The following is a 21,794-nucleotide window of genomic DNA, read 5'->3' on the forward strand; positions in this document are numbered from 1 at the left end:
TTCGAACGCCCCCTAAACCCCACCCCCTTCCCTCACCACCCACATAATGTTTAATCAATCAGCGCATAATATCTGTTTCCTCGTAACTTGGAATCAACCCAAGGCTGAAAAAAGCGCAGTTTTTCGACCATTTTTAAAATCCCTTTTTTCCTCTAAAACCCCGATTTACTACAACACGCTGCTCAGCCAACCGTAACCAGGTGCTGGTATAAAAACGGCGCGGCTCCCGAAAGCTCTCGTCATTTACGAATCGCAGTCGAAGGAAGAACTTTGAAATATCGCGATATTTTTGCTGCTAACTTCTCGACGCGAGCGATTAAGTTGAAACAACGCGCGCCCGGATTCGAGAACTTGCAAGTCTTTGTGACGTCATGACGCAGACTGTTCCCGACACTTCAGCATACGTCAAGGTAAGATCGCGATGTTTATTGTCTTTCGATTGTTGCGTCATTATGGCTGGTGCTGTTCTATTGGGTTTTTAGGTTATTTTGTCGATTTTTATGGCTAGTAAAAGAAAAATAACTGACAAATGGAACTTTCAGTACGCATTTGTTGCTTAGCAATAACCGATACTTTTTTTTGCAAATTGAATTTTTCTTTTAATTACAAATTTAATTTTAAGAATTTCTTTATCTGTTATTCTCTCTCGCCTAAAATGTAAAGTTCGAAAAACGGTTAAAATGCGATTGAAAATATTTTTTGTGTTGCGGCTTTATCAATGTCACGAATCCCGAATTGTTATTCGACTGTCTCTCTCAGTTTACAGAGCGCCGTTTTTTGCGGTAACTTGAGTTGAAAATGGTTTTACGACCCCCTTGGCCATTTCAATACGACGCCATTCGCGTGTTTGGATTCTGCGGTCGCACTATTCTCACGTTTTAGGCGTAAAAATACTCCTGCCATTCCCGCGTAGCACTCGAAACCTTCTCAGTTTAACAAAATATCGTTAGACCTGATTTTGACCCCGTGGGTCAATCTTAAGCCCCACCGTTTGACCCCAATTAAGGGGGTCGCCATAAACATGGGTGACAAGTTACCCAGGGTGAGTGGACAGCCGGGGTTGGGGCAGCCTGGGTAAAGTTTAGGGGTTAAGCGCTAACCCCAGGGTGCGTGTGAACGGGGTATTTTGTCCGGTCACCCAACGATACGTGGGTTCTATGACCCCTAGGGGTGTGTTGGACCCCGCTGGGAAATAACCAGGCGTGGGTAAGGGTGCTTGGGCAGATTAACCCCACCGATATACGACCCATGTCTGGGTGACGAATGATGGATTACAGTGCGTGTCATCTCATTCAAGTTCATTCGTGATTTCACTTATTTTCTGTCTGACTTGTGCTTTTGTGAAGTTTATTTTTCGACCATATTTGGAAAGCTTCTGTATGATCGCTTGCTCGTTTCAGCGAGCCTTAAGCCTATTCCGTACTAATTTTTTACCAACGTCGTGTATGCGGAAAATGAAAGATTTCGGTTAAAATTTTGCAAACCGGTTTTATTATTCGTTTTAACTAAAATTAGCCAATTTAGCCTCATAGGAACAGTAACAGAAAGCTCTGCTTCAAGTTCTTTGTAGGCTTAAAAGATTCGTCTACCAACCTTTACGTATTGACAGACCTATGTTCTCAGTGTAATTAATTGAAGTTTTTATTCAATTAACTAATTCCTTTAGTCGTTTTTAAAATGTTATTTTTTAAAGTTTGTCGAATCTATCACCTTCCAAAGTTACATGACCTCCACGATTTTTATAACCCTACAGTTTAACCTTTTTTTTCTGCCATTTATTACAATCGGCGTTCTTAGAAAGAATATCGTTAAGAAATCACGAAATGAAGTTTTTGCTTCAAATTTTGTTCATAAAACTTCAATTATCTGAGTCACCAAAGCTTCGCCGTTACTGATATTTAGGCCGCCGCAAAAAAATGGTTAAAAAACATTGCTTTAAAGTTTCAAAAGTGTGCGAATTTTTCTAAGCTTGGTTTAAATCCACTACTCGGCCATAACTCCACAGTAATTAAGTTGCCCTTCAACTGCAAAGTGTACAACAATATAATCCAAAGCACAAAGTAGTTCATCCAAGAGTTGAATTGCAGCTAATAAGCGCGATCTATTTACGATTTAATTGTGCGGAACCGAACATGGGAAGCAGATTACAGGGAAGAGACTGCATCTGGCGTCTGGGATAGAACGTAGGGATCCTGAGATGATATGCGCCTGATTTCCAGGCGTCACGGATGGTTAAGTTTGTCGCGAACGTGAGGAAATTGTAACAAATATGTTCCCGGCCTGGTGTAGGGTTTGTTGGCTGGAAGCTACAAGTGAATATTGGTTTCTTTACAAGTCTGTGCTTGTCAAATATGGTGCTATTTTTAAAGTTAAATTCGTTTGAATAATTTGCGTTGTTTCGCTCACTTTTGACTTGACAAGTCATTGAAAATGTTGTTATCGTATTTCGCTATCTCAACAAACTGCATGTGTCGATTTAAGCGCTGCCTTACCACTTATTTAAGTCGTAGTCTTTATTCCCTTCACAAATAAACGCTAAATGTCGCCAGGGTAAAAGTCTTGAACGACAACTATCGCCATCGTAAAAGCGACGATCCATTTTTTCTCTCTCAAATATAAAATACTACTCTTTTAGGGACGGTAATTTAACTTTAACATGAAGAAATAACCTATATTTTTTGGCTTACATTGCAGTAAAATGGCTGCTAACCTTTTTCACCGCAAAAGTTTTTTTTTTCGAGAATGAAACAAAAAAAAAATCTTAATTTCGTGTGTATAAAACAAAATCAACATAAAGAAAGTATTTTCGATGTCGAAAACATACGTTCATAATTCCGCTCTTTCGTCAAACTTCAAGTTAAAACAAATCGGTTCCGCTCAGCCGTCAGTCTCGTCGCTCGCCATTGTTACGACACACACGGGCGACGCGATACGCCTTGTCACAATACGGTCAATTTCGCGCGGGGGCGACGCTGTGGTGTCGCGAGAAAAAGGCTCGGCACGGGAATTGTGAAGCGGAAACCGGGCTGGAGTCAGACCCTCGCGCACCAAAACACCTGCTCGATATGTTTGGTCAATATTCAAGCTCGGCTACAGTGGCTTGACCAATGCTACAAATTAACTTATACTGTGGGATTGATAAATTGTCATATTTTGACCAAAGTTAGGACTTTAGTTGTCCAATTCTCAACAGTTTACTGTTTTTTAATTTAGCATAAACTTGATAAATTTGCATTTATTTTGGCTTCGACAAATTTATCAACTAATACTAGAAATTAAGGAGTAATATCATTCTTGGCAACATATCATTTAGACAGTGCGATCCAAATTTATGGAGGAAAAAGAACATAAAAAAACGTCAAATGTCATTGATGGGTCAAAAAATATCGAACTTAGCCCAAAAAGTTTATTTAAAAACTAAAAAATTGTTTATAGATTGTCGAGACATTTCCTCTGTCCTTCATATTTAACCTGGTGTTCGTACAAGTGCAGGTTACACCAGCAGCTTGCACAGCAGTACACCTGCTCTGTGAGCATATGCAAGCTGCTGGAGGTCATGACCCTACATCTGGGGGTCAGAGGTGAAATCGACGCAAACAAAGCTGCTTATAATGGACCCCTTATTCGCTCATAGAGCCCCGCGCTGTTAACATAGGTTTCGGTCATACCTAGCGTTTCTTAACGTGGGGTAATTTTGGGTGACAAACTTGGTCAAATTTCTTTCAAAAAGTACGAAGAAAAAGTAGAACATTTATAATAATTTTAAATGATATCTTTCTGCTTTGGTTTAAATTTGACTATTAATTTTTTGGTCGAATCAGAACTTACGCAAAATTTCGTTTTAATAAATGTTTATTTTGCGATTTATTTCATTTCATCACAATTATAATTTTCAAAAATCTAAAAACTATTGTCTTTACGCAACAATGTCTCATATCGTTATGTCGCAATTTACCCAAAATTGTGACGGAAACAGAATTCAAAGCTCGTTTACACTTCAAACAACCCGAACAAGCTTAAGATCGAGCGACGAAAAACATAAAACGATTTTCACCACTTTTAAACCTGAAAGCGTTAGTTTGTTCCGATTAGCTCAACTTCAAAATATCGACAAAAAAAAACAACAAAACAGCGACATTATTTGTCAAAAAGCGGCCAAATCATCAAAGCAACGCCATAATTCTCGGCTCGTGCCGCGCGACGCAGCCTTTATGACGCAATAAGCCCATCTCCGGTGCTCGTTTCTCGCTGTGGTCGCGTGTGCCGAGCCCCGGGGTGTTTACATTCACCCACACGGGCATGGGGTGGTTTGTGGGTGGCCCAAGGGTTGTTGTTACTACGTGAGCGTCAGCGTCACGCCTTGTGAACGCCACTTCATCTGAATCGGAAACATTCGGCTGAAAAAACATTTAAAAACTTACGGTTTTCTTTGAATTATTTTTTGTCGGATTTTGTTAATGTAACAATCGAAAAATCAATTTTTTTTATCTTTCGCTACAGAAAAGAAAAAAAAACAGCTCAAAAGCAATCAGAAAGTTACAGGTTTCTCTAGATTTTATTTTTTTTTATTTTTTACGTAACAATTAAAAGCGCGATTTTCTTTTCAGTTACAGGTCAAATAAATAGTAAAATAATTTACTTGGATATTATTCATCAACTTAAATCAGCGCGAACTTAAAGTAATTGGATTTTACACACATGAAGGAATTTAACAGTTATTTACCTGGAAGGCTAAATTGGATTAAAATAAATGACCTAACAAACACGGGACCTCCTTATTCCTCAAACAACCCCCAAATTTCACCCAAGAGCCCCTATTTTTTGGGCGGCCGTTGGTACAAAGTTTAATGGACGCTAAAACCAGTTAGTCAGTGTCAAGCCACACAAGTGACAAACGGTCATTGTGACGTAACACGAGCCTTAATAAGATAAGGGCGCATTGTGATGTAAACAGTTGCAAGGGGTGAGTAACCCACAATGCAAACAAGCTTGAATAGATATAGAGTGACTGGATGTGGTTCCAGCAATTATATTGTCAGTTTCTCCCCTAATCCGTATCAAACCCGATATACCGGGTAGACAATCCTGAAACGTTCTGAATCCCTTTTTAGTCAGCTGTGCATATAGAGTAGACCTGGACAAACTACAGCCCCCCAAGCATTTTTTCTTGCCCGTTGCCTATTTTCTATAAACTTTAAGCAAAAATAAGCCAATTAGTTTTTTTTCTTGATTTAAGAATATTTAATTGAATACATTACTCTTGTAAGACATCCTTACATATTCCTACCCTTAAGCGTCAACACAAGGATATTTACAGCTTTCGTTTAAAAGGCATAACAAGTGCATTTTTTTAAGTGCATTTCATATCGCATTTTTTTACCCTACCCTTCAAGTCATTTTTTTCCTCGTGCTTCCCCTTGTCAAACAGTATTCCTGCTATAGAGAATTATTGAAAACTTTTCGCAAGAATTTTGCCAATTTTTCACCGACGTTTCAAGAGTTCGGAAAACTGTGTTTGAGATTTTGCATTCAAGAAAAAGCACATTTTGCGCTAAACGTGATAAATTAACCGGATACTAAATCCCTCGTGCCACTTTTGAAGAATCAATTCGAAGCAATTCATCCCGGTAATAAATCAATGTGACAAGTTTAGGTGTTGCGTTCCGAAATTACTACGCTCCCGCAATCCACCACAAACAAACCAGGAATGCCAAAAAAAAATTACTTTTAATTCCGCCCCAACTGTTAAATTTGACGCAAAAATGTATTTAGTTTTCCTTGAAATAAGCATATGCATCAAAAAATCGGAAAAACTGAAAAGCTGCGATTTTTCTTAAAAGTTAAACGCCAGTAATCTATTTTAAACGTAGTAAAATAGCAAAGCCCATACAGAAATAGATAGTAGATTTTCGAAACATTTAAAATGCTCCCTACAACAATTATGCTCAATTTAAAAATGTTTTCTATAAGAATAAAAAAATTTACCAAATATAAGCACATGACATCAAGTTGTTTCTTGGATCGCGAGATGTTCACAAAACTAAAAAAATTGGGTCGCGCTTAAAAAACTTTGGGAACTACTGTCTCAGAATAAGCTGCAAAATTTAAACAACCACTGCATTTGGTTTCCAATATCAACAAAACCAACATCAGTTGTAGACTACTTTCAATTGCATTCAAGGGTGATCGGAAAAGTCATCAAAGTCAGTCTCCCCATAGAGACAGACAGCACTCAGGCCCCAAGCACCCAGCGTTATCTAATCTCACCCAACCCACCCATTCAACCTTTGTTTTGACACGCGCCTCTAGAAAGCAAAAATAATCAACTTTCAATCCCCGTCATTTTGCGGCGCGACCATCTTTGGCTGTTTCCCGCGCATTCGCACATGGGCACGATTACACCGCAGGGGTTGAAATTAGGTTCGCCAAAACGCACTGCAGAGATCGAAATGATCAGCTAAAACCAGCATATTAATACCTACAGGGCTGCATCAAAGCCTCCGAACCTTTAAAAGTCTTTTAATGTCCTCGTACTTATTTTATGTGCAGCTTAAATTATGTTCACAAAACAACGAAGTAAAACAATGTTTTAAAATATAATTGTTATTGTTGACCATGACATTTAAACTCCCTTATTATCTACAAATTTGCTTTGAAAAATCTTTAAAAGATGTTGAATTTTTGTTATAAGCTGAGTGGCAACCCTAAGTTCGAACAGAAATATAGTTAAGTCAATGCAGAGATGCAATTTTTCCTCGCTTTTAATCCTTTTCGCTGCTTTTCATAGTAATCTCGTATGTGTAATTTGCCAAATGCAACACAGGGGCTACAAATAATAGACTTTCCGTTTTCCAACCACAAAATTCCATCTCGGAAATAAGCTTCTCGTTATTGAAATGTTTATTCGCATTTATTGCAAATGAATCCGACCCCTGTGGTATAAAAACTAAACATTTCGAGCCCTGCAGTTCAATTAAACCTGAATAATAATCGATAAACAATCTCCGAGGTTTAATCTTTGCTCCCGATCCATCTCCACTTCCACACACGGCGCCTCCATTGTTCATCTCCTTTTCACTATGACGTCACAAACCGCATCTCGCGGTCGCGGCGCGCGCCTCAGGGTCTCCGCCGCTTTGTTGCCCCACCGGGAGCCTCCTAAACCCCCCAAGAACCCCCAAAACTTGGGATCGTTTGCCGCCGGTCTTTGTCTCAGTCGAAATCGCGGTTTGTGGCGTAACAAAGGAACGCGATTGATTATAACGTCACTCTTTGTCTTTGCGCCGAAATTTCGAACTTCGTGTGGCGCGCGTTAAAAAAAATTGCGCAAAAAATCGGATTGTTTAACTTTCGTAAAACATTCAGATATCAAAAAAACGTACTTTTTAAGAATGTGTCTATTTAAAACAACTAGTTTTTCTTCCAAATCTAAATTGTGTTTTACAAAAATCACATTTCGCTGCAAAACATGAAATGTTTGTGATTTGGAAACATCCTCAAAAAAACGGTTTTAAGATTCTAAAAAGAACGGGCTCTTAGTATTATTATCCTGACCAAGTACACCTTTTTGTTCAAAACATGTGTTCAAAAACTATAAGCAATATTTTGTCTTAAAGTTGTATAACTAAAACAATTTTTCGCCCCCCAACCCCCAATTTACCCTTACGCGTGCCAGCACGTTCGACTAACCCGCAGGATTAGACCCAACGTGCCCCTAGACCCCCAAACCCACCCCCTGGCACCAGAGGTATTTGAGCGTGACGATTGTCAGCCATGCGTGACCTCGAGTCCCGGATTTTTACTGCGTCTGTCCTCACAACGACTGGGGCGGCGCCAGCGCTTAAATCGCAAACAAATAAAATGGGGTGAAAATTGAAATTTAAGAAGCCCTTTTATTGGGGCGTAAACATGGGCGTTCATTATGGCAAGAAAAGCTCTGCTAAAAGCTTGTTTATTACTTGAGGAAATACAAAAAGGAATTTTGTGGATGTCTTGGTCGCTGTAAAAAGAAAAAGATCAACTGACCGCATTATTTTTATTTCTTGTTTTAATTATCTCAGTATATTTTTTTACGTTTCGTAAAAAATAAAGTAAATCTGAAAGCTAGAATTTGTTGCCAGAACATTGACTCCGTGGTTTCACTTTTGTAAAATGCTGCATTCTACAAGCACTTTCTGCAAAATGGTTTTAAAAGGGACTTGAGGTCAACATAAATTTCAATAAATTTACTGCAGCAGTCAGTTCGACTTTACCAAACATGCCAAGGCATTCGCTAAATTCATTTATATGACCGAGATATTTCTATGTTCTGCTCAAGTTTAATGTTCTGTTTCACAAATTGTACTTTCTACATTGCAATACAATTTGTCGCCAAACAGATCCACCTGCCTACCACTCCTTATATTTCTACAAGGGACAACATAAATTCCAGGACCTCTTAAACCTAGTAACTTCCAACTTAGATATTACTCTTTTTACTCTTTTTATGGTACATTGTACATAATACATTAGTTCCTATCTTTAAACTTAAAAAACATATCTCTTTAAATTTCAACTTTTACCTAACATAAATCCGGAATCTTCTTAAAGGTAATAACTCGTGTAAGAACTATACGATTTTAAAACATACGTTGTTGAAACATTTTTACCATTATTTAAAAAAAAATTACATTCCAGGAAGCTCTATCTCTCGTGTGCGACGACAACTCACTTTTCGACGTTTTCCACCACTCTCCCCTTCACAAGTCAATCAAACCCTTCACCTGTCAATCATCCGATACGTCACCCTCACCACCAATGATGACGTCACTCTCATCGACGCCCTCTATGACGTCATCTACCCCCTCGCCCGCCGCTCCCCCCACAAACCCGGTGTTCAACAATTTCACAGAGGTCGACAACTATAGTAGTGGGTAAGAAGATTTTGATCAATTTTTTCCATTCTTACACACTATTTAAAATTTAATATATATATCTGAAAACAGGTTAAATCCTCTCTTTTCATAATGTTTAGAAATATAATAACGAAACATGTTTTTTGACACAATCTCTAAATTTAATTTAAATTTTCTGAAGTAAAATTTTTCGAAATTTATATTTCATCTAAAAAACTTACCGTAACGACGCAATTTTATTTTTTTACACATTCTTTTGATTAATTTACACATCTAAAAATCAAGCTCAAATGTTAATTTTGTTTCAGCGAAAAAGAGCGGAGTTGGAGCAACATGGAAAACACGATGTTTGGAAACTTCGAGGCATCTCCAATGTCTTTTGCACCTGGAGGAAATGTAGGTGTCATAAAATAATTGCGATTTCCTTATGGTTCCATAAAGCGGGTTATATTTACGTTTTTTGCTGTTTTGATGTAAAGGTCTCGCTTTTCTTGGCATAACAATAAAGGATTTTGTTTTTTGCTGGAATATCCGACAATAATAAATGTATTCAACCTTTTCCTTTGGGCAGATAATAAATATAATCCGCTTTTATGAGATGCCAAGTCGCACTTATAAGAATGTCGCACTGAGCGTTGTATAAATAATCCTGCTAAAATTGGAGTCTGATAAAGCCAAGGTTTTAAATTCTGCCAAGTCTTACAGAGAGAGGAAGTATTTAGAGCAGGGGTGGTCTGATACTTGACATTTTATTCCGATACTGTGGGCAAAAGGTTTTGATCCCATATTATACCAACTGACGTCATTAATATTCTCAAACAATCAAAATAGATGAAATAAAAACGTTAAAAGTTATTTTTTGCAGAGCAATCAGGTTAAAATTGATTAGCGTTAAACAGTTAGTTAATTGTAACCCTACTGTTTATTAATATAATTTTACATTTTATGGCAGAATCGCTGTTTTGAATACAATAATGACTATAGAATTTTTTAATAAATTTTCCATCGAATCGGCACGATATTTCAGTGTACATTTTCCTGCAGGTGCCAAGCAACAGAAATTCTGCGTATTCTTGCGACGAAGAATACAATGTTAAGAAGGAGAGGGTTGAAACTGGCTTCGAAGGACAAGCTGATATGATGAACATCAGGTAGGAATTACAGCTTTGAAATTTTCAAACGCAATAAATAAAATAAACTTTTTTTCTGGTAAGGCTAACTTAAGTTGAAGCGCTTAAATTTGCGTAATCATTTTTTCATTCTTATTAGTTGTGCGCTTATTTAGAAAATCGTGTTTTTTAGTTGAATTAACATTTTTTTAGCTTCCCTTTTTTCAAGATTGCCTAATCAAAGTTATTTTAACTTTTGGAATAAATCCAATTTTTTTATTTTTTTCGATATCGACAAACACGCCACGTGACTAATAATATTCATCCGCGTCACCCACCTAACCTTAGCGTCCCTCCGCGCAGTTCGTTGCCTAGCAACTCCTTCCATCCGAGCGCTTTCCAGCCTCACCATGGCAACAACAATATTGGTATCCATGGCAACCAGCCCCAGTGCCCCCCTCCTGCATCGGTGGGTTACGGAAATTCCCCAACACCCCAGGAACAACCCGCGTTCACTCCGGGGCCTAAAAAAGAGAAGAGGGTGCTCGTACCAGCAGGTGGGTGAAAGAAGGATTTTTTATTTTTGTTATAAAGTGTTTTCGTGTAATTGTTTCTATAATTTTTTTTCATGTTTTTCCGTTGTTAAAGTTGCTAATTTTTCGTTTTAGTTTAAAAACGCCTTTTTGTTTTTATTTAATATGCATTTCAAAAAATGCCTGCCTTTTTGTTTTTAATTTATATGCATTTCAAAAAGTGTGTTTTGTGGATTTAGGTGACAGAGATAATTTTTTTCATTAATTAAGCCATATTCTCCCATAAACTAGTTTTTTTTGGCCAAAATCGCGATTTAGGCGTTATATTACCTTGCAGGGGGGGAACTAATAAAGTTCCGGTATTAACGTTATTTTTGTCTTCATATTGTTTTCACAACTTTATAAATTTGTAGAAAAATTTTTGTTCAGAAAAAAGGAAAAAACTAACCATTTAAACCACTCCAACCAAATGAAACTATTGCGGTCAGCGACCTAAACAAATAAAACGGCGACACACTTTTGCGTCGCGACCCAAGGTTTGAGAAACACTGTGGTTTACTTCTCGTGCTGGGTTCCTATGTTCATAAAAGCTGTCGCGAAAAATCCAAACATCAAATAAAAACAAGCCTCCAGATAATATAAGGTGTCACTTATCACAGCACACCAGTCATATGTCGTCACTTGGTCGCCAGGTCAGTTACGACTTGTGTCTCTGGGCTGGTCTGCAAAGTCGTTGACAAGCGCTAAGACCTTAATCCCCGTGTACACCGCGTTTCGTGACCCAGGGGGGTGTTTTACCCTCCCTGGGACCCCCTGTAATGACGATTGTGACACCTTTGAAGGCTTTTTGTGCCGATGAATGATTTAAGTTCGCTTCAGGCACGGAACTCTTAATACGGGCTATATTTGAATAAGTAGCTGGTGACTACTTCAAGGGCCAGCATATTATTTATGAAAACCCTGTGCTTTGATGTTGAGTTTATGGCAAAACGTTTTTATCGTTGCTAAATCTCCTGTCATCGTTCTAAAGAACGTGATATGGCAATACAAAGCACAGTTAGTAACATGACTATATAATTTTCCGACCAATTTTTAACTGAATTTTAGTAGTTTGTATGTTTGCACGCTATGTACATTCTACAAGCATATTTTTAAACTGGAAACGTAACTTTACTAAAAAACAAAACCATGCCAAAGCGACATGAACTGCTGTTTTATGAAAACTATACACTTAAAAATCTAGCCACACGCAATGTATTTACTGACCACCCACACATGCTAGTATACTGAATACCAAGTAAATGGACAGCAAGTGTTAACTATTAACGCTGAGCGATCGATCAGGACAAACTATAAAACTTCCAAGACTAGACTGCGGCCATTTACTATCCCTCCTCATTATTTCCCACTATACTTTTGTATTCTAAATCCTTGCCCCAAAATGCTTTACCCCTATAGATCTTGATGAATAGATTTTTAGCAACCCTTTTTATGTCCAGCGGTAAAACTTCTTTTCAATATTAAAAAACAAGGACTCCGATAAAACATAGTGGTTTGATTTTTTTAGTTTAAAAATAATGTTTTGTATGTGACAAAAAACATTTCAATCAATCAAACAATTATTCAATCACAATAATGTTATTTATAGGCCTACACAAAAAATAAAGATTTCTTGTTTGTACGTCAAAAAAACAAAAAGAACGCTGATAATTATATTCAAGTGTTTCGCCAAAAAATTTAACTGTTATTTAGTGCAAAAAAGTTCGTGTTTTTAATGGTACATTTTTCTTCTCCTGCCAGACCCTTTAATATGGAGTCCGCATCACGTGATGCTGTGGCTGGAGTGGGTTGTGACCGAGTACGGTTTGCATCACATCGATCTGACCAAGTTCTCAAATGTCACCGGGCCTGAGTTGGGCAAAATGTCGGTTGAAGAGCTTTCTAGATACACGACGAGATACAACAGTGAGGTGCTGGTTCAACATATGAAGTTCCTCAAGCAAGGTGTGTATTTAGTAACATTGAGTACGCTCGATTTTAAGCAATGTTCCAGGGTTGTCTATAGTTAAAATAACAGCAAAAATAAATAATTTTTAGTAGGTTTGAGTTTTCTCGTTTAGAAACGAGTATGTCTTCTATTTTTAAAAGTAAAGTAAAAACATGTGAGACTAAAAGATTTGTGTCAGCGCTTTTAAAAGTTATGAAAATAATTATGGAAAAATAAAATTAAACTTTATTAACAAACTTGGCGTATTTGCGAGTTTCAAATTTTAGCCTCAATATTATGTGTAGTATTCCTATTCTAATTACACTTGCTATACGATGATTTAAATGAATTTCTTGTTATATTTCCAGCCGCCATCCACCAACTGCCAGCAATTAAGTCGGAAAAGTTGGGAACCATCAACGCACCTCTGACCATCGAAGGTAAATACCCTTACTCGATACACAAGCAGAAAGATTTCAATTATAAAATCAACGAAACTTCGCTAGGGACGTTTTTACCTACTTGCTGGCTTACACAAGACTTCGCTAGGGATTATTTTTGCCTCAAGGGGAGTTTTTTGCCTCTTTACGATATTGTGTGGTAAAATTAATGGTTAAACAACTAGTTGGAAATCAGTGAAATTATTTTGTATGTAAGGAATTCAAACCTATTTCATGCCATTTGTTTTAGTAAAAACGCATATTTAAAACCAAATGGTAAACTACTAACGCTTTTAATTTTAATTTAATACTTTAAACAGTTGGTTTTAATAAATATTGTATGGTAGGACTGCAAACCAATCGATTGAAAAGAAGATATTTATATGAGTATAATAAATAGAATCTAGTTTGACACTTCGCTTGTACTTCATATATCATCAATCACTGCAACCACGCAATGCTACCGTAACGTCGGCGATGTATCGTAGGATTGCAACCCAATCACTCAATCAAAAAGAAAACATTTATATTGCTCTTAAAAACTTTGACATTGCGCTTATCACTTATATTACGAAACGCTCTAACCACGCAAATGCTACTATCCACGCAATGCTACTGTAACGTCAGCGCCAAAAACCTCGCAAATGTGGTGTTTCTCGCGGCATCCCCGGGTGGCAATTACCGAGTTGTGAGTTGTGTGGGTTGTCAACATGAGGACCGGGTCTGATACTTTGCTGGAACAATTACTCTGTGTGTGGGGAGCTTGTCACAGATACAAGCCACAGGCTCGTTAGACCGTGCTGGTGCCTCGCTATTGCCAGCCATGCTTTCGGTGGCTTCACACTTGACCTTTATGCGGCTCCAGTAGTGCTCTGTGGGGGGTTTAGGGGCTGTTTGGGGGTGGAGGGGGTTATACGCCATTTGCAACATGAACGTGTATCGGGGGTATCACTTTTAACCATGGTTTAAATGTTAGACTTGACTCATGCTTATAACGAATAAAGTTCAGCTAAAATCGATTCTATTAAAAGTCAAAAGAAAATACACATTGTCCTGGGTTGAAAAACTTTTTTGTTTTTTACTCATGTTATATTTTAACACAAAAAACGGGCTTTAAAGATGGTAGCTGCTTTGTTAATTCTCCAAAATTAATAAATAAATAAATTGATTAGGGAACGCACAACGCCAAAAATATATTTTTTTTGCCCAAATATCTTCCTTAAACCTATTCATGCCTAAATCACACCATTAATATGTTTTAACATAAAAAGCACTCCATATTATGCAATCCATTTATATAAATAATTTTGTTGCAAACTTTGTCGTTTCTTAATAAACTCCACCGAAAATTTGACTTAACAATTACGTCATACTTTACCCCTCCAGCATGACGTCACACAATCACCCCGATAATTTTCCACGGTTGTTTACAGTTTACTCCTGTGGGTTAACCTGTTGTGGGTTTAACCGCAACCCCCTAGAATAAGCCCCCACAAGCCCACGGGATCACTTTCCATTGTTGCATCACAACCCCAATAATGACGTCACCCCTATTCGTCTACGCTCATCGGACTGGGGCGACGCGAGCTGTCAGGGCGGATGAGAGAAGCGTGCAAATTAGATTAACAAGTGTGTGGGGGGGGGGCACGGTAAAAGCGCAACTGTTGACAGAACGAGTTGAACGTCAATCATTGCAATAAGTGAAGGTTGCAAGTCTGGGATCGCGTAACTATACTATATAGAAGTTGCCTTAAACAATTAGCTTGAAGAACACAAAAACCTTCAACGTGCAAATGTGATGTTTTTCGGGTTGTTGACTAAAAATGGATTTAAAGCTGGGAAACCTAGTTAGTTTATTGTTAATGTTATTTTCTAAAAACTCTACCGTTTAAAGTGGAAATGCCTCGGCTATATGGCAAATTATGGCTAAATTCCTATTTAATTTGGTATCGGATCGGCACCGATACCAACCTAGTATCGGACAAGTGCGATACTATAGTGTGGTATCGTTGCTTGTCCGATACTATAGTGTGGATCGGTGTCGATCCGTTATCGGGAATCCATAATTACGAAGCAAAATTTAATCTAGAGGCGCTAATAACTTAACCCTTGGACTGCCCGTGTATTTTTTTTATTTTATTCTCCCCTAAAATACCTAAAAAAACGCACCTAGTCTCTTTAAAAGACTCTATCAAAATCTGTTTTACAAAATGAGGTGATAGCTATCTAGATTTGCAAATTGTGATCAATGTGATTGGTCTTTCAACTAAAAGCTCTAAACAATGAAAAGATACCACCCAGGTAGAAACCATTATGCAATAAAGTGAACAAATTGGAAGAAATAAAATCGGTTACCATTCAATGTTACTAAACGCGAAAAAAAATCCTAATGTAACTAACTGTGAAAATAAGTTCTGGTTAAACAATTGACAAATCGAAAGGTAAAATTGTAAAATCGCGTCAAATTAAGGCACTTTAAGTGACTTTCGAAAGAAACTGAGTATAAAGCCTTTATAAAGCCCCTTCAAAGTGAAGCCTACCTAAAGACCCGAAGCAATACAAACAAGCCACAACTTGTAAAACCTTCAGATCAATTTCTCACCTAAAAGTGCTGGAAAAATGAGCCCCAACAGCAAACATGGGTCCACTTGCCTGTGTAAATATGTGCGGGAGAATTACAGTTGCCAGTTGTAAGCGAAGCCTAAAGCATCATTAACACACTCTGAACACGCGCTAGGGTTTTAGGGGTTCTAGGGGTGTTTTGGGGGGCAAAAAAGGTGTCACTTGTTCCGAAAAATCGGTGTCCGGTGTCTGACGCATTCATGCGTGTCCGACGGCATGTCAGATGCATTGATGCGTGTCGCTCGCGTGCAGCTTTCTAAACTATTAAATAGCCACTGTGACATCACAGAGAGTAGATTTTGCGAATATAGAAAAAAAGACAAAATTTTCAAGTCTGCGTTAAAACCTGTAAATTTGCCAAAAGTTAAAAATGTGAACATTGAATTGGGAGCTTTCAACCCTGCATTTTTTATCGCGAATAACTGATTAAAGTGTTTAATTTTATTTGAACTAAAGCCTTAAATTCTAAGAATTGAAATTTGCTAGTTTTAATTCAAAAGTCATCCAATTTTACTTCAAAGTCCAAAACTTGAGTTGATCATTACGATTGCACTTTCAATCAATCAACGATTTTGATTGACGCATGAAACCCCGCTTTATGGCTCCAACGAGGTTGTTTGATGTTTGTTGTATTTCAGCCGCGACATAGCAAACCTGTCAGGGGTGCAGCGCGCATGACGTAACAATAGCAAACAATGGCGGCATTCTAAAAGTGATTGTTAGCTGAAAATGGCCTTCTCGCTGCCGCAAATCACACCCTTCAAGCGCTGAACCATTATAGGGGAGAAAGCACCCCTTGTTGTCACCCATAACACCCCAAACCGGCCCCCTAACCCCATAAAATCACGGGTGAGCGATGTAGGCCTTGCTCCTAGTTCTGATGAAAGATCTTCGGCGCTAAACGCCTTGCACTAAATATAGGGGAGACCGCAAAAGTTTAAGGGGTGTCGATGCCTGGGGGTTGTGCATTTGTCAGCCATTAGTGGCTTTATTGGCTCGTGCAACCAACAAATTAATAATGGTGAATGTTGGCAGTTATTCTAAGAACTGTTACGCGGTAACATTTTAATATTACCTATGGTTAATGAATGCTTTTAGTATATGACAAAAATATAAACTTTGCTACGTTGCTTATTGGGTTTATTAATCTTAGAAAACCCAACTATACCAATGTTTATCAGGCTGATATTTGAGGGTGTTATGTTTTATACTGAGAATCAAATCCCAAGTTCTTTACGTAAAGTGGGTAGCACTGCTGAATATATGTTGTATCATCAATAATCAATTAGGTCTTTATGGGCCCCAGTTAAGGGTGAGCTGTAGAACCATGCTTAGTTGTTTAACAGTTGTTATTTTTGTTGCAGACTACAGAGCCATCTACCAAGGTGGAGACAGCAGCAGCGAAAAGTTGTCACTCGAAGGTAGAACATCACCTCGCTTCACTCTCTTGTTTGTTTTTTCACTCGCTTCGCTGCTCGCAAATTGTTACCCAAACATAACCTTATATTGTAGCAATGTACAACTTGTGTTCACGTAAGCACAAGTGGTTACTGCTACTTGACGTACCCATGTGTTGTATTGAATCTGCACAAATTGCGCAAATGTTAAATTTTTGAAGTTACATATTTGTTTTTTAATTTACCTTTATCCAGTTGAAATAATGAGTTAAAATTTAGCCTATAATGTACTTTAGCAGTTTTCGTTTGTTAAATTAGGTTCTGCATTAAAATTCATGACAGCCAACTCCTTTTAAAATTTTATCCGATTTGGAAAAGTAACAATTCCATTTTGTTGCAGAAACGTACAAACTACTTGGACCTCTATGCAGCCGGTTATGCAAGCAAGGTGGATATTTAGTTTCTATAAATTAATACTAAAATCACAATATAAAATAAATGCTTTTTAGATATTCTTTCAGCACAAACACTAATTTGTTTAACAATAAAACTTTTTATAACAAAAAAAATAAAATGCTTTTTAGATATTCTTTACTTAATTTTTTTTTTTTTTTTAATTTGCAATTAACTTTACTTGCCTGAATTTTTTAATTTTTTTTAAAAAATAGTTCAATAAAGAAATAGGCTTCAAGTATACCGTTATACGATTTTTTACAATTTTAATTTGTTTTTTAATAACTCAACAATTACATTTTTTCCCTCAATTCAATTGTTTATTTTCTCTCAAATTCCCAATTTAACGATTTTTTACATTTTTAACCCCGAACGTTTTGTTTGAAGGCGGTGGTCAAATCCAGCTGTGGCAGTTTCTGCTCGAGCTTTTGAGCGATTCTATTAACTCTAGCTGCATCACTTGGGAGGGAACCGGGGGAGAGTTTAAAATGGTCGACCCCGACGAAGTGGCCCGCCGCTGGGGGGAGCGAAAGAGCAAGCCCAACATGAACTACGACAAACTCAGCCGCGCTCTCAGGTAAATGCTCTACACCAAATCACCGGCAATGGCTGATTTAGAAGTTAACTATGGTAGAAACTGTCTACACGCGTTCTCGAAAAAATCGAAATCGACAAACATTTTAGCTACTGCCTTTGCTAATGTATTTAGCGAAGTTGTAGGTAAAGTTCTATTCGGGATAAATTTATGTTTGGCAAATTCCTATTCTAAGTTAAACCCAGTGGAAATATTTCTAATTAAAACTGTAACCTTATTTTTCCAGGTATTACTACGACAAGAACATAATGACGAAGGTGCACGGCAAGCGTTACGCCTACAAGTTTGATTTCCATGGATTGGCGCAAGCCATACAAGTCACCAACAGTACGGAGAGATACGGATACACTTACACACAGGTGGGGTACAATTACATTCAAAAGCTTAATGTTTTTAAGATATAATCAAGTGCTATGTTGAGATGGTGAACAGTTATACATTAGTTTTATGATTGCTATATAAATAGTTAGAATAAATGATTCCAAAAAAAGTCAAGCATATTTTACTGAAATACAGAGTAATAGTATATCTCAAGGTACTGAGAAGTACAAAAATATATTTGGTATTACAATATTTTTTATATTACACAATATTAAGGCAACAAAAAATAAATCCACCCATAATAGAGCCAAAAGACCGAAATAAGAACAACATCAACACCGGAATTAAACACGAAAAGAGGCATAAATAGGACTAAAACGTAATATTCGTAATAACGAACTTGGAATAAGTCCTAAACCCGTCGAAAAAAGACCTAAATGACCAGAATAAAGCCTATAATGGGTATGTTTTAAGCGCGTGAGGGAATTCTCATCTAACCATATTTCCAAGTTAAGTGATATTTAAACAAATCCATCTGGGTTTTTTTTTTTCTCAACAAACTTACACATTCCCCGCTCGTTCAATCTTCAACATCCACATCTTCCTTCCGCAGTCTCCTCGCCTCCCTAGTTACGCTGAATCCCTGCATCACGGAGGAGCTCCAAGCAACGAAGGAGGAGACATCTTCTCCTCCTCTCCATCCCACTTCCCGATGCAGGATGACCCCTCAGCTCCCGGAGGATCTTCCTACCCTTCCACCACCCCCTTCCCCACCTCCTACTCCCAGTATCCTTCTCAGCACGGTCACTATAGCAACCGCAGCTCGTGGAGCGACACTTCAAGCACCATGTCAGGTTACTATGGCAACGCAGCAGGAGGAGGTTTCGATCCGATGAGCGCATCCGTCGATCCTTCTTCCAACCGAGCCAGCTCCTCCTCCAGCCAAGGGAGCTCCGGGATGTTCTACTCCTCCGAGTCCTCCGGCTTCTACTCCGACCCCTACTACCATCACCATGCCAACAACGACCAGTTTACTTCCACTTCTTCCTATGCTCCCATGGCTTACGCGCCACCCAGCGGATCGTACACGTGCGGACAGGAAGCCTACGTCACGCCTCCTGTGACGTCACTCCCGGAAGCGTGCTACCAGCCAGCGTTGGAGCAAGTTCCGTTGGAGGCGGGACCGATGTACTGAGATGTTGAGTGTTTTTCTTGTTTAGGAGCTGAAATTCAGGAGGCGCTTTGGCGAATTGAAAACGTGTGTTTAAGCTGTTGTTAAAAGTTTGAAAACATAAAGGAAAAGGTTTTGCAACATGAGGAAATTGATTTTCATCTTGCAATAAGGTTTCAAATTTTATTCTATTAAGGGGCTTATAAGGGGGAAATCGAAATGTCAGTTAATATGGTATAAAGGCTAGTACGCGATGCCTAGTATATGTTACTTTAGTGAGTCCAATACAAAAATACCTAGAAAAATTAGAGAACAGTCGATCTCGCGCTTTAGACAACAACATCAACAAGATGGAATTACACTTAAAATCATTCAAATTAAAGTACAATTTGCCAACGCCGCCTGATTTTTAGTGATCGAAAAATTACTTTGCTGATAATCCCTTCTTTTTGCGTCGTGTCCTGTTGTCCATTCCATTTGCAGTCGTGTCAATTAGTGGAGATAGTCTGTTCGTGGTCCTTACCTCATTTAATTGCCAGTAGCTTGTCTGTTTCATTTCCCACTGTGTACTTAAACCTATAACGTAAAATGAGTTGTTCCTAATCAAAAAGCTGCTAAAATCGAAAAACAGCTGCTGACTACGACTTGTTGCGCTCCCAGTATTCTTCCAATGCAGTAAAAGCGTGATTTGTATCAGCTATATTTGTTCTTATTTCATTTCGCTTTGTTTTTTTTCGCACACTTAATGATTCCCTTGTAGCTGTCAATATTTTTCGTTACTGTTCAAACTATCAAGTACTTTACTGCCTTTCATTATTTTGCGTACGCCTATATTTATTGATGACGTTATTTTCATAAAGTCTCCCCCAAAGTGCGGGCACTAGGGGGGCAAAGCTACAACCTTAACTTTACACCATTTTGTTAACCAACTTCACCAAGAGTACTAGTGTGCAACAAAATGCTTAATAAAAAGGGACAAAAAATATTTAGCTGCATAATTACACCAAGAAAAACTGATTATTTTCATTATATCTAAACTATTTACCTTTGAACGAAGAATTTTTTAATTTTATTCATTTTTTTTAATTCATTAAAGCTCATGCTAACTTACGACATCTAGCGACATAACTTAATTTAATTTTGTTTTAGTATCACCAGGTCGCCATTTTCATCATTGTGTATTTTAAGCGTAATATTTCGGTGCACAATAATTTAACATTTATCTAAAGTGGAGTTTGGAACATTGCGAGCCAATTATCGTGATTATGTCGATATTACTGTCATTGTTTTGTAAATATTGCGCCAAATGTTCAACACTGCTCCAACACTTCACTCCGATTTCTTCAAATTTCACGAATCCTCTCAGTTCCAAATTACGAGTTTTTCTTCAAATAATCGAGCTTGGCTTCGTGTTTTACGGCTGCGCTTTATTTTATTCCTTGTTTTTGCAGTTTTATAATAAACCGCCATAAGTCGATCTGGTTTGTCTTAAAGAGGAATGTTTTTTAGTTATCTACAGAGTTGCGACAAGGTTTTTGAAAAGTCTGGGTCGCGTTAAGGCCAGCAAAAATTACGCACAAAATGTTACAACTATGTAAATTGCATTTACGCCTGTTGGCTAAAACGAAATTATTAGGAAATAATAAAAACGGAATCCAAATTGAGAAGGTTGCGCCAAATTTAGGTAGTTCATGTAAAAAATACCGTTTTTTGAGGGAGCATAGTTACATGCCCCCCCTGTGCCCGTCACTGATGTCGCATTCAACTTAATCGGCATACCACGATTGGTCAGAGAATGATTCTATCCAATCAAAAACGTTCTTTGTGCGAAATAATAGTAAACCCTCCAGAAATATAGCAATCAAATTTGGCAGCAAAATTTTATATAAATTGCTTCTATAAAAATCGGTCATTTTAAATAAATGGTTCGGGTGTTTTTAGTCTTAATTCGCAAATTAATTGTTCTTAAATAGACATCAAGCAACAGTAAAAATTATTTTTTAAAACATAAATCCAATATATTTAATCGCTACTTGCATAATGAATCAGTCAGGACTCAGAAGAAACTGCAAACGTGCGTCTATGTTAAACGAGTAGAACCACCCACCCACCAACATGGGAATCATGGTAGATGGTATTTCACCTGAACACAACACATAGGAAATGAGCACTTGGGTTGGCGACAGACTCAAGGGACAAACTCTTTCTCAATTCCTCAATCTACGTGACTTTGCCTCGCTCAAAGCACCAAGTATTTGCAATGCTGTGTACA

General features: G+C 37.9%; 1 protein-coding gene across 1 annotated transcript; it reads left to right on the forward strand.

Annotated features, from left to right (window-relative positions):
- The first annotated feature begins 269 nt into the window (after window positions 1–269).
- On the forward strand, window positions 270–19,606 carry LOC146170455 (uncharacterized). The gene is made up of 12 exons (XM_083389211.1): window positions 270–410; window positions 8,677–8,912; window positions 9,203–9,290; window positions 9,939–10,045; window positions 10,367–10,560; window positions 12,337–12,540; window positions 12,892–12,963; window positions 16,950–17,006; window positions 17,383–17,430; window positions 17,823–18,012; window positions 18,257–18,389; window positions 18,965–19,606. Exons 1-12 carry the CDS (start codon window positions 372–374, stop codon window positions 19,544–19,546), a joined length of 1,950 nt encoding a protein of 649 aa, XP_083245337.1. The 5' UTR covers window positions 270–371; the 3' UTR covers window positions 19,547–19,606.
- The last annotated feature ends 2,188 nt before the right edge of the window (window positions 19,607–21,794 follow it).

Source organism: Ascidiella aspersa, chromosome 1, assembly GCF_963924565.1.
Source record: "Ascidiella aspersa chromosome 1, kaAscAspe10.2, whole genome shotgun sequence".
NCBI classification, from domain to species: domain Eukaryota; kingdom Metazoa; phylum Chordata; class Ascidiacea; order Phlebobranchia; family Ascidiidae; genus Ascidiella; species Ascidiella aspersa.

Coding starts and splice junctions, on each gene's coding strand:
- LOC146170455 (XM_083389211.1), top strand. CDS start 372: ATGACGCAGACTGTTCCCGACACTTCAGCATACGTCAAG. Junction 9,291..9,938: donor CTTTTGCACCTGGAGGAAAT/GTAGGTGTCATA, acceptor ATTTTCCTGCAG/GTGCCAAGCAACAGAAATTC. Junction 17,007..17,382: donor CGAAAAGTTGTCACTCGAAG/GTAGAACATCAC, acceptor ATTTTGTTGCAG/AAACGTACAAACTACTTGGA.